General features: G+C 43.8%; 1 protein-coding gene across 1 annotated transcript; it reads left to right on the top strand.

Annotated features, from left to right (window-relative positions):
- The first annotated feature begins 754 nt into the window (after positions 1-754).
- On the top strand, positions 755-11,171 carry LOC129351886 (coiled-coil domain-containing protein 136-like). The gene is made up of 9 exons (XM_055020717.1): positions 755-806; positions 2,660-2,796; positions 2,886-2,943; positions 3,060-3,134; positions 3,284-3,577; positions 3,649-3,766; positions 3,885-4,086; positions 4,277-4,411; positions 7,439-11,171. The coding sequence occupies exons 1-9, from the start codon at positions 755-757 to the stop codon at positions 7,529-7,531; spliced, it is 1,164 nt and encodes a 387-aa protein (XP_054876692.1). The 3' UTR covers positions 7,532-11,171.
- Positions 11,172-12,297: the final 1,126 nt, after the last annotated feature.

Genomic DNA, 12,297 nt, shown 5'->3' with positions numbered 1-12,297 from the left:
GTTCTAGACTGGTTCTGGTTCTGGATGTTCTGGTTCTGGATGTTCTGGTTCTGGTTCTAGACTGGTTCTGGTTCCGGATGTTCTGGTTCTGGTTCTAGACTGGTTCTGGTTCTTGTTCTTTTTTTTGGTTCTGGTTCTAGACTGGTTCTGTTCTGGTTCTAGACTTCTGGTTGGTTCCGGATGTTCTGGTTCTGGATGTTCTGGTTCTGGTTCTAGACTGGTTCTGGTTCTGGATGTTCTGGTTCTGGTTCTAGACTGGTTCTGGTTCCGGATGTTCTGGTTCTGGTTCTAGACTGGTTCTGGTTCCGGATGTTCTGGTTCTGGTGTTAACCAGTCCTCCTGTTGACCCACCGGACCTGGTTCTGGTCAAAGAGATGATGACAGTAATGATGTTGTCTCCTCTGGACCAGAGGGTTAGTGTTGAACGCCCGGAGGTCAGAGGTCAGGATCCAGATCTGATTTTATGAAAAATGTTCATCTGTTTCTGTGTTTTTGCTCTGGATGTTCAGATTGAGACTTGATCAGGAAACCCATTAAAATATGCATAAAATAATCAAATCTTTAATGATCTCCATGCTGCACATCAGACCGTCCTCCTGTCTCTGATCTCCTGTCTCTGCCTCCCTCCTCAGTTTTCTCAAGGCCCCTGCAGGATGAAGAAGGTACTGCGTCTCTCTCAGTCCAGAGCGTGACCTGACCCCCGACCTTCCCTCCAACACTCTGTCAGAAGCATCTCCTCCTCATCGGTCCCATCATGGACGGCTTCCGGCTGCCGCCCGTCATCGAGGAGGTGTTGGACCCCTCTGGTCAGTGATGAAGATGTTCTGGTGGTTCTGTCGGTCAGTGTTTATGTGGCTGCAAGTCTGGACGAGTTCTCTATGCGGTTCTGCAGGTGAATTCTCCAGAATTCACCTGCAGAACCGCAATTCCAGCAGTGATGGACACTGCCTCCCAAACCTCCATCTAACATCCAGACACTGTACAGCCTTCCTCCTCAACATGATGATGAAGGTGATAATAACGAAGGTGATGATGATGAAGGTGATGATGATGGTAATGAAGGTGATGATGATGATGATGATGATAATGAAGTTGATGATGATGATGATAATGAAGTTGATGATGATGATGATAATGAAGTTGATGATGATTATAATGAAGGTGATGATGATAATGATGATGACGGTGGTGATGATGATGATGAAGAAGGTGATGACGATGATGATGATGATGAAGGTGATGATGATAATGAAGGTGATGATGATGATAATGATGTTGATGATGAAGGTGATGATAATGATGTTGATGATGATGATGATGAAGGTGATGATGATGATAATGATGATGAAGGTGATGATAATGAAGGTGATGATGATGATAATGATGTTGATGATGAAGGTGATGATGATGATAATGATGTTGATGATAATGAAGATGATGATGAAGGTGATGATAATGAAGATGATGATGAAGGTGATGACAATGAACATGATGATGAAGGTGATGATGATGATGAAGGTGATGATGATGATGATGAAGGTGATGATGATGAAGATGATGATGATGAAGGTGATGATGATGATGAAGGTGATGATGATGATGAAGGTGATGATAATGAAGATGATGATGATGAAAGGTGATGATGATGAAGGTGATGATGATGAAGGTGATGATGATGATAATGATGTTGATGATGAAGGTGATGATAATGAAGATGATGATGATGATGATGATGATGATGGTGATGATGAAGGTGAAGGTGATTATGATGATGATGAAGGTGATGATGATGATGATGATGATGATGATGAAGGTGATGATGATGAAGATGATGATGAAGGTGATGATGATGATGATGAAGGTGATGATGATGATAATGATGTTGATGATGAAGGTGATGATAATGAAGATGATGATGATGATGATGATGATGGTGATGATGAAGGTGAAGGTGATTATGATGATGATGAAGGTGATGATGATGATGATGATGATGATGAAGATGATGATGAAGGTGATGATAATGAACATGATGATGAAGGTGATGATGATGATGATGATGAAGATGATGATGAAGGTGATGATGATGAAGGTGATGATGATGATGATGATGATGATGATGAAGGTGATGATGATGATGATGATGATGATGATGATTATAATGAAGGTGATGATGATGATATAATGATGATGATGGTGATGATAATGAAGATGATGATGATGGTGATGATGAAGGTGAAGGTCATTATGATGATGATGAAGGTGATGATGATGATGATAATGATGTTGATGATGAAGGTGATGATAATGAAGATGATGATGATGATGATGATGATAATGATGTTGATGATGAAGGTGATGATAATGAAGATGATGATGATGATGAAGGTGATGATGATGATGATGATGATGATGATGAATGATGATGATGAAGGTGATGATGATGAAGGTGATGATGATGGTGATGATAATGATGTTGATGATGAAGGTGATGATAATGAAGATGATGATGATGATGATGATGAAGGTGAAGGTGATTATGATGATGATGAAGGTGATGATGATGGTACTGAGTTTTCACCACCAGAGGGAGCCAGAGGACGCACTCCTTAGGAAGCTGCTGCAGCAGCTCAGGAACTCTGTGTGTGACTGTCTGCAGACGAGCTGTGTGAGCTGAAGGAGGACAAACCCGGCATGCTGGCCGATTCCTTGACTGCCAAGGAGAGGGAGTCCATGGAGGAGAAGGAGGAGCCTGAGGGAGACGGAGAGAAGGGGCAGCAGGAGGAAGAGATGGAAGTGAAGGAGAGGGAGTCTGAAGATGAAGATCAGGAGAGGAGGAGGAGCTGGAGGAGCTTAGAGCTCAGGTGCTGCAACTTCTCCTGGAGCTGGATGAGACTCGAGAAGTTTCTCAGCGACACGAGGAGAGCTTCACGGAGCTGCAAGGTGAGAAGCTGCGGGATTGGTCACTTGTTGTCACAGCAACACCACTGACCCATATTTAACGTGTGCTTTTTTAAAACCTCGTCAACCTCTAGTTGCCCTCTGCTTGTCCTCCAAAGGTCTGCTGGATGAGGAGCGGCTGGCGAGCGCCCATCAGGCGGAGAGCTTCACCCGGCAGATCCAGAGGCTGCAAGGTGGAGGACTCTGCTGGACTGAAACCGGGTTCCGACCGGGTTTGGTTCTGACCCGGTTCTGACCGGTCCTCTCACCATGTGGGCGCTGCCTGGCCGGTTTTTGGCTCTGACTGACCCGAGTCGTGTCTCTGTCTGTTTGGTTGTTGCAGCTCAGCTTCGGTCGGCGCAGGAGGAGATGAGCAGCCTGGAGGAGGAGAAGGAGAGCGAGGTGGCCGAGGTCCAGCAGGAGCTGCGCTCGGCTCAGGAGGAGGTGCTGGTGCTGCAGCAGGCGGCCGAGGAGGCGGCGGCAGAGAGGGAGAACGACATCGCCTCCCTGCAGGAGGAGCTGTGCCGCCTGCGGGTGGAGCTGCAGCGCCTGCACGCCACGGCGGCCGAGTACGAGCTGGAGGTCACCTCGCTGAGAGCCGAGCTGAGCATGAAGAGCCGCCGCACGGCCCGCTCAGGTAACCGAGCAACGCAGCCTCATGTCTGGACTGGTCAGGAATCTGCCGATTGATGGCTGTGGTGTGTTCAGGTGACGTGACTCAGCTGCAGCAAGAGTTCATTTCTCTGACTGATGAGCGTCAGACTCTGAGCAGCGACAACAGGGAATTGAGCAACAAGTTGGAGCAACTGCTGCAGCAACGAGACATGTGAGTGGTTCCGGACCAATGTGCAGCACTAAGACTCAAACATTGCTGCTGGTTCTGGTAGGCGGTGAAGGACTGGATCCGGCTGAATGTTCTCACACTTCTTCCCTGGTTGTCTCAGGTGTGATGACTCGCACCTGGAAGTCAGAGCTGAGGGCCAAACTGAGGATGAGGATCAGCTGAAGGTGGTTTCCTTCATCACTCTGTCCCAGTCCAGACCCGAACTGCAGAGTCTGGACTCGTCAGCGGTCCAGGATGAAATCAGGACCCTGAAGGTCCAGCTGAGAATGGCAGAGGAGTTGGCACTCAAGGTCCAGCTGGAGGTATCGGGTTTAGCTCCCGTTGCTTCCTGCTCTCTGGCTTTCAGTATATTTTTATAAATGTTTGCTATTTTCGGGATCAGCTGGTTGCTTTTTATCCGGTGGTTAAACTCAGTTGTAAGTTATGGTGTCATTAATACCAGCCTGCCACTGCTGTCTGATCAACACCAGGTGTGGATGTTCCCTGTGTCAGTGTGAAGGTCTGAAGAAGGAGCTGGAGGAGCTGCAGCAGCTGCATGAAGGCAGCCAGCGGGAGCGAGCGGCTCTGCATCTGCAGCTGCAGAGCTGCAAGGCGGAGCTGCAGGAGCTGCTGGGACGAAAGTTGCAGGTAAGAGGTCAGAAGGTCAGTGGAAGCTGCGTGGTCCTGCTTTCAAAGTCAGACAGCTCAGGGTGTCTGAAGCAGTCAGTGAGGAACACCAGGTTCCCTCCAAGGTAAGAACAAAGATCTGTCAGGTGAAAGCTCAGATGACTACTGTCCATGTGTGTGCATGCTGGCTGATAACTCTGCAGCAGACCTTTGAACCTTTAGTTGCAAGCTTCTTAACATTTTTGAGAACATTTGTTTTCTCCATGTGTCCGTCTACATGTTGGTGAGGAACCCCAGGCGCTTCCTCATCCTTGTAGCTGAACCTCAAATGAACAGCAGTCTGAGCTGAAGCTGGGACGAACTTTGACCTGGAAACATGTGACTCTCACCAGGACTTCAGCTGTCTCAAGAGGTTGAAGTATTAAAACTGAAGTTGGTGTGAGCTTGAACCGAAACGGTTTTATGGTGACAGAGAGGGTGTCACATGACCCAGAAGTTTGCTCAAGGGCTCATGAGCATGGGGATTGTGGTAGGCAAAAGATCAAACCAGCAGCCTTCCAGCTGAAAGGCGACCCCGGTGCTGCTGCAGCCTGTTTCACCACATCTGATAGAAACTCCCTTTATTTTCTTTATGTGAGACAGATGTTCCTGCTGCTCCATCAGTGCTTCAGTCTAGTGAGGAGAACCATCGATTCAGACTCGATCTGGCTGAAGCAGACGAGTCACTTTAGTCAATTTAGAAAAAAAACTGAATTCTGACCCATCGTAGGGTCCAAACCTAACCCTGGACACCAGCTGGTCTGGCTGATCACAGTGAGATGTTCATGGTTTCAGGAACTTGACCAGCTGACACTAAAGCTGTTTTTAAGAGTCCCACTACCAATCATTGCCTGAGAGATTTGAATGTTCACGAGAGTTCAGTCACACTGCTTTTCTGTTATGGTGGATCAGGACCCTGAGTGGAACCATCCAGTCCATCGTTTTAATCTGAAAGCTGATGCCTAGCCAGTCATGGCTCATAGGATCTGTCTCAGAAAGACAATCAACAGTGAACAGATCGGGGGTGTCTACATCTGTGATGAATATTTCAATGTTTCATGACTGACAGTTGGACCTTCACTCATCTTTGGTTCACATCTTGGTGTGTAGGTTGATGTTTTTGCCTCTGGTAGATCTTTCCTTTTCTTATCTTGTTGACCTCAGTGCAGAGATTGATCAAAGCTATTGGACAGGACTTCATCAGCTCTAATGCTGACCCCTGGTAGCTAGGTACCTGCCCAAGGTTGTTCATCATGACAGACGGTTCTAAATCAAACACGAAGGGATTCTATCGCTACAGCCTGCTAGTTATAGCATTGAACATGTAGCTGTAATTGAATGTCTTTGGCTCCCCCTGCAGGTAAAACATGAAGCACCTTTTGAACTAAAGCAAAGGTCAGGTTCTTGGTCTTGGACCTGTTCTTGGTTTGGTTTGGGAGTTTCACATAGCAACTTCTTTCCACCTTCATCCTTCTTTATTGAAATGTTCCCTCATTTTGCTCTAACTCTGGGGCTCATGGTGGGTAAACCCGTCCCTCCAACCCTTCATAACCCCACTCTGACCCTACAGAGAGGTCATCACAGTGACATAGCGTTTGCATGTTGGCTGAGCATTTTGCTTTGAGCATGCTTCAGTTGTGTCTTGTCCATCCGTTTGTCTGCATGTGTTCGACTTAGCATCGTCAGATCAGTTTAATATGAATTTTATACTGTTAACTATAAAATTCTGTTATGCTCGACCTACCAGTCTTTAAATCTCTCTTTCTGTTCATCCAGTCACATTTTATTTATTCTCCCTGTCACACCTTCTCACATTAGTACTTAGATTATTTTCTGCTTTTATTTTCTCCTCTCCCCTCCTCCCTCTACACCCCACCCTGTCTTCTTCCCAGAACTGCACCCGTCCTTCAGAGCCCCCCGTCCTCTCCATCCCCTTCATAGGGTTGATTGTTATAGTGGCGTTGATTTGGTGCTGGTGGGAGGAGCTGGCGTCCTAAGGGACCAGGTATGGCCATGGCTTTGCTTCTTTCTGCAACCAAGAATGGCTGATAAACGAGAACCTTCTCAGAGCACCTTAGTGCAGCTAGTGGAGATAAAACCTGATGCTCCTGATCTCTGTGTGTCATTCAGACATGCTCAGCAAAGGCTGCACTGATACCATGAGAAATGAGTCTGAATAAAGAAGAACACAGTGTCTCGTTTCCAGTGGAAAGCCTTGTTCCCCAGTCAGTTAAAGGACAGAAGGAGCTTTTCAAGAGCAAAGATAACATCCATTAAACTGAAGTATGCACTCTGATGCTACCTTTTCGTAAAATGGGGTTGCAGGCAGATTACAGTTTCACCATCAGTGTCTTTTGTCAGTAGCTTCAGTTGGGGATGGCTGACTTCACTCTGGATAGAGACCCAACAGACACATGAGGAAGGTGCAGAGTCTTCATGGGGCATCAAGAACAGAGTGAGCTCCTCACTATGGCTGAGAGATTAGAATGGTTTCATATCATCATGTCATTTCTGGATGGAGCTCAGAGGTGTGACATGATCAGTGGTGGTCTTTAGTTGGTGGAATCAGCCCTTCAAGCACATCCTCCTCTGCAGAGGAGAATGGTTCACATCAACTGGATGTTCGGTTCTTCTGACTACGACGGCAGGTAGATCCAGAACCTTCTGGAGGAGCTTCTGACCTGGGAAGATAAAGCTGTGGTGAACTGGCATCACTGATTTTATGTTTAGGTTACAACACCATTGTAACTGTGGCTCCATGTTGGTGAAGCTGTCAGGACTTTGCATTGGTTGTGGTCATGACCTCCAGGTGTGTGATTGGTTGTTGGGATGGAGAACTCAGTGCAGGAATCGTCTCCTTGCTAAATTTGAGCATGGTTTCATAGAAACTGGTTCATCTCAGTCTGATTTCTGCAGGATCATCTATTTTCACCAACAGCGACTCAGCAGAAGAGCTGCTGTCAGGAGCGTGAAGTGATGGGTAACATGACTCTCTTCTTTTGTTTCCAGAAAAGCCACTCTGAAGGCTGGAACACGGCGGTGGCGGCGATCGCTGTGGCGGCCATTTTGGTTCTGGTTGTCCCCAGATTTACCAGGGCCTGAGGACTAACAGGAAGTGACCTCACAGCATGCTGTGGGAACCTGCTGGCTTGCTTTCATCTATCCATGATGTCTCCATGAGGCAACGCTGCACAGACGTCAGAGTGGAGGAAAGACTGATTGTTCCTGGAGGTCAGCAGGTCACTCAGCTCTGGGCTTTGCAGATCTACAACTATGATCCATTTTTATTCCACAGTTAGCATTAGAGCAACGTGTTGGATGTGTGACTGACTGAGAATTCCTACAGAAAACTATCATGATATTAAAATGGTGAAAATGTCACTAATTAGAGACTTTTTATATTAATCACAATTTTATCAAAAACTTAATCTGACATGAGAAGCAGAGTTTCAAAGTTTCTCCAGTTAACATGAAGCTTGTCTGATGACCAACTCAAACAACAGATATGAGCAACTTTCACCGAGACTGGAGAGTTGAGGTAAATATCAGTTCATGATTGGAGAACGTTCCCGTCCTCAAGCACAAATTGTTACAGTTCTGGGGATTCTGGATCATAAATCTGCATTTTTAGATTTGCATATAATTTTTAAACAGTCATTTAATAATTGTAACTTGATCGATAATGACATGCAGATTTTTCACAGAAAACTTGCTTAAGTTGGTTGTTTAAATGACAAGTTTCAGGTCAAAGTTTTTGGACTTTTCCTCTTGAAGCAGATTGAATTCCTCCAGAAAGCATCAAGCCCAAATGTTGTAAAATGTTCTCCAGTTAGTTCATCCCATAAAAGAGCAACCTGGTCCACACGTTGGAAACGTTCTGGAAACTCACATTTCAATCTGCAAATTGCAAATCAAGCCAGCAGTTCTCTCTAGCATCCACCAGGGGGCGTTGCAGCTTCCTCTGCAGCCCTTATTGCTGGAGAGAAGAAACGTCTGTTTGGTTCTGTTTGGTTCTGTTTGGTTCTGTTTGGTTTTGAAGGGAAGCGTTTCGGCGCTGAATCCATGAGTGATGGGCGGGAAAGTCTTTCCACTGTTCAGCTGATAAATGGAGGATTTATTCCTGACATTCCAGACACGTCACTTGTATTTAGGTCTTTATCGTCTCTTCCTGAACTAAAGTAACTCTTTGCTCATACTGAGTTGCTCCGACTAGCAGAAACTGTAGCGAGGGGAACTTTAAGGTTTTCTTCATCCATTGACTTCAGTCTGCTTGATGCTTCTTGTGTTTTTATCTAATGATTGATGTTATTGACCAGCAAGAAAAAGTCTGATGCATTCAGCTTTATTTTCTCTAATAACTCCTTTATAACGTGACAAAAGTTCCATTCTGTGTTTGTAGCCAATGTAGCAGTGAAGCTTATTGAACTGATTACACTGTGGTAATGATACCAAAGTTGCTTTAAAAGTTGTCATATTTTAGCACAGATTTGTGTAAGAGACTGTTCACGGGATTGAGTTCAATAAAGCTTTGTTTACTTTGATAGTGGGGGGAAAACTGACTGGAAAAGTAGCTCTGATTTAATTCAGCTCCAAAATATTCCTTTAATTCCAAAGAGAAATGAAATGAAACAGAACCAGAACAGAACCAGAGTTCTTAATCAGGTTGCTGAGCCTCATCTGGTCCTGGTTCTGGTTCTGGTCCTCCTATAGACCCTTCTCTGTCTCCAGTCCAGCCTGTGTAGGTGATCACTGGGGGTTCTATAATCCTCTGCTGTGATGGAAACAGGGTTTGACCTTTGACCTTTCTCTTGAACACTTGTTGGCAGTAAGGGTGATGTAATCAGAGTATTTCTGGAGACGACAGAACTCAGACTGCGGGACGTCTTCCACAGCACTGGAACAATCCGTCCATCTGGTCCTCCTCCTGCTCGCAGCTTGAGATCCTCTGATTTGGTTCCTCTGCAGTTTGTCCTCCAGATTCTTCTCGGTAGGATGAGGCTAATCTGGACTGCAGCTGCTTCTGTTCCCCAATCTCGTTCCCTAAAGGCTCTTTGGTTCCTTCAGGTCCCTGCTGATCCAGGGTTTGTTCTCGCTGCTGTAGTGGCGATGCAGAGGTTCATATATCAGACATGGATCTGATGTCATCTCCATGAGGCTGGCAGAGAGCAATCCGATCAGTGGCCTCAAAAGGAGCCAGTAGGGTTCCTTCTGCTTCCTGTGATTGTCTTCTCGCAGTATTCTTCTTCAGAGATTGCCTCTGGATAGCGTCTCTGTATTCCCAGCAGAGAATAGAAAGAAAATATCTGATTTTGTTAGGGGAGGTCTTGCAGTGGAGATGTTTGCAGATGTTTGGTTTCATCTGGCAGTAGAGCTGATTGAGTGTTAACATGTTGGAAGTGTAGCAGAGAGTGAGACATAATTCAGATCACCAGACATTGTCAGAAACACGTTGTGTCTGTAGTTTAGCAACAACTGACTGATGATTCATGTGCAGCTGATGGTGGGATGGAAACAGCTGCCAAAATAACTCTGGTGAATAAGATGCATAAAAACTTGATGCTAATATATGATGAGAGAATATTTTCCATGTCCTGTACCGTATGTGAAACTCAACTAGTGGAACTCTTTAACATCCCAGTTCAGACAGGATGAATAAAGAAAACTTTGTCTCCTCAATGTAAAAATGTGATGTTGATTCTCTTTCAGCAGCAGCTGCACAATGATGTCAGTAGAAATGCTGAGTAAAAGGAAGAAGACCAAAGACGTTGCCTTGTGGAACAACCAGATGTTTCTTTGTTCAGTTATTTGTGTTTTTAAAACATTAAGTCACATCTCAGTGTTCACCACATTCAGAAATCTTTTCAAATAAATTCCAGTATGATTTAATGTAGACCATAAAAAAAGTTTAGGGTTCTTTAGCTATTGGCAGAATCCACATTTACTGAATGAACCCAAAATGAAGCTTGGCTGATTTTCCAAACACAAACATCCAGATTTGATTTTTAACATTTTGTCAGGTAACAAAATGTTAATGTTCTGATTTTAGGTGAGTTTATGCTCATATTTGACTGGAGACCAAAATATAAAGTGAAATGAAACTGGTTCTGATCAGTGGAGACACAGTGCCTTGGAGCAAGAAGGTTCTTGGCTCAAATTCCTGCACACAGTCTGAACTCGATGTGTCCGGTTATTGGACCAAACCTTTCATGAACCTTTCAGCGGTAAAAATGTCTGCAACAATCTAGAAAACCGAACGTCTGAACAGTGAGGATCTGGATGTGAACCAGCAGCTTCCTGCAGCTTTTCTACACTTTCTGTAAATTCCAAGCAGAGATCAACACAAACATTTCAGCAAACAATCTGATTTCTTCAGTTTTTGATAGAAGAGTCCAGCGGTGAACTCTGGGCTCTTTGCCGTTTTTAGTTTTAATCAAGTTCAAGTACAAACTGTCTCTAAATCAACTCTGCACTCAGACCTGCACACCAACAGCAACTTTGAATTTTTACTTTTAGTTGTTTGAGGTTTTCTATTTGTTGGGATTATCTTGCGTTGCCTCTGGAGGTCAAAGGTCAATAACCTAGAAGGATTGAGTCGTAGTTGTTTATCAGAAAACGATGTTGAACTGTCATTCTGCATGCGACGTTATGAACATGAATAACCTGCATGGTTCTGATCCAGAAGTTCAGCTCAGATGCTTGTTCTGTAATTTTCTGCACTAATAAAAATGTTTTATGTCTCAAAGCAGAATTTTTCCAAGGCTGAAAGTTTTCATCATTTTAATGGATAAATTATACAACAATAAGGAGTATTTCTGTTTTATTTTATTCTAAATATGCTAATAGAAAAATATTAGAAATTATGATGTATAATGAATTATTCAAACTTTTAAAAAAAGGAGACAAAAACTAGGTGGGAATTTTTGTCTAAATCCTTTTTTCAGAACAAAGACTTTATTTTCCATGAGTTTCTTTCTGTTGAATATCTTGAATCAGGAAACGTGAATTATTAGTGATTGTTGGAGGCAGAAGCTGGAGCAGCGTCTCCACAGGAAGTCCAGAAATCCACTTCCTCTTCTCCTCCATTACGGCAACAATTTCCTGGATCGAAATCTTTCATTCCTGTTAGGATGAAACTCATGAAACCTTTGATAAAAACAGAAACAATCATCAAACTGTCAGGATCTTTCATTCTTTTGGGGATTTTATTTTTGATCATTTGTTTTGCAGTTTGCTTTAGTTATTCTTTTTGATGATATCAGTCAGTTGTTACTTATTTTAGTTAAGTATTTATTTATTTTTGTGGTTTGTTGGGTTGGATTTTATTGTTTTCTTTGTCGCTAATCGATCCGTTTGTTCCAGAATCTCTGATTGAGCGACTCTGGTTTCTATTAAGTTTTTCATATTTTTTTCATGAAACATTCATCAGGAGAGAAACGTCGCATCACTGGCAGGATGAAGAGGAGGAATAAAAGGTGATGAGTAATAATCAATATTCCATCGATTATGTTTTAAAAGCAAATCACCAGCTGGTTTTAGTCAGGTTGTTTTTTTTAGTTTTAGGGAAGTTTGTTCCAGATCTTTGGTGCATAGAAGCTGAATGATGCTTCATGTTTGGTTCACTGTAAAACATTTGAGCCACATTTAGTTGTCGACCATCTTCTACTCTTTAAGTCAAATTGAACAAGTTTTCGATTTGGAGTCTCTGAAAGATAAACTTACTGTAATAAATAAACTTTTATTCATTTTGTCAAACCTCCCAGATTTGAATTAACTATCATTTTAGGTTAGCACTTCAAAAACTCAAAGAAGACAAGAGTAGGAACTATTTCCCAGAATGCTTAGCGGCATGTTTTTGTATCCTGAGAGGG

Source organism: Poeciliopsis prolifica, unplaced genomic scaffold (genome assembly GCF_027474105.1).
Source record: "Poeciliopsis prolifica strain line A6 unplaced genomic scaffold, Auburn_PproV2 SCAFFOLD070, whole genome shotgun sequence".
NCBI classification, from domain to species: domain Eukaryota; kingdom Metazoa; phylum Chordata; class Actinopteri; order Cyprinodontiformes; family Poeciliidae; genus Poeciliopsis; species Poeciliopsis prolifica.
This window is presented reverse-complemented; position numbering and strand designations above follow the sequence as displayed.

Excerpts from the sequence above, each read along its gene's own strand:
- LOC129351886 (XM_055020717.1), top strand. The coding sequence starts at position 755 with ATGGACGGCTTCCGGCTGCCGCCCGTCATCGAGGAGGTGTTGGACCCC. Across the intron at positions 807-2,659 it reads GGAGGTGTTGGACCCCTCTG|ACGAGCTGTGTGAGCTGAAG; the intron begins GTCAGTGATGAA and ends GACTGTCTGCAG. Across the intron at positions 2,797-2,885 it reads AGCAGGAGGAAGAGATGGAA|CTGGATGAGACTCGAGAAGT; the intron begins GTGAAGGAGAGG and ends CTTCTCCTGGAG.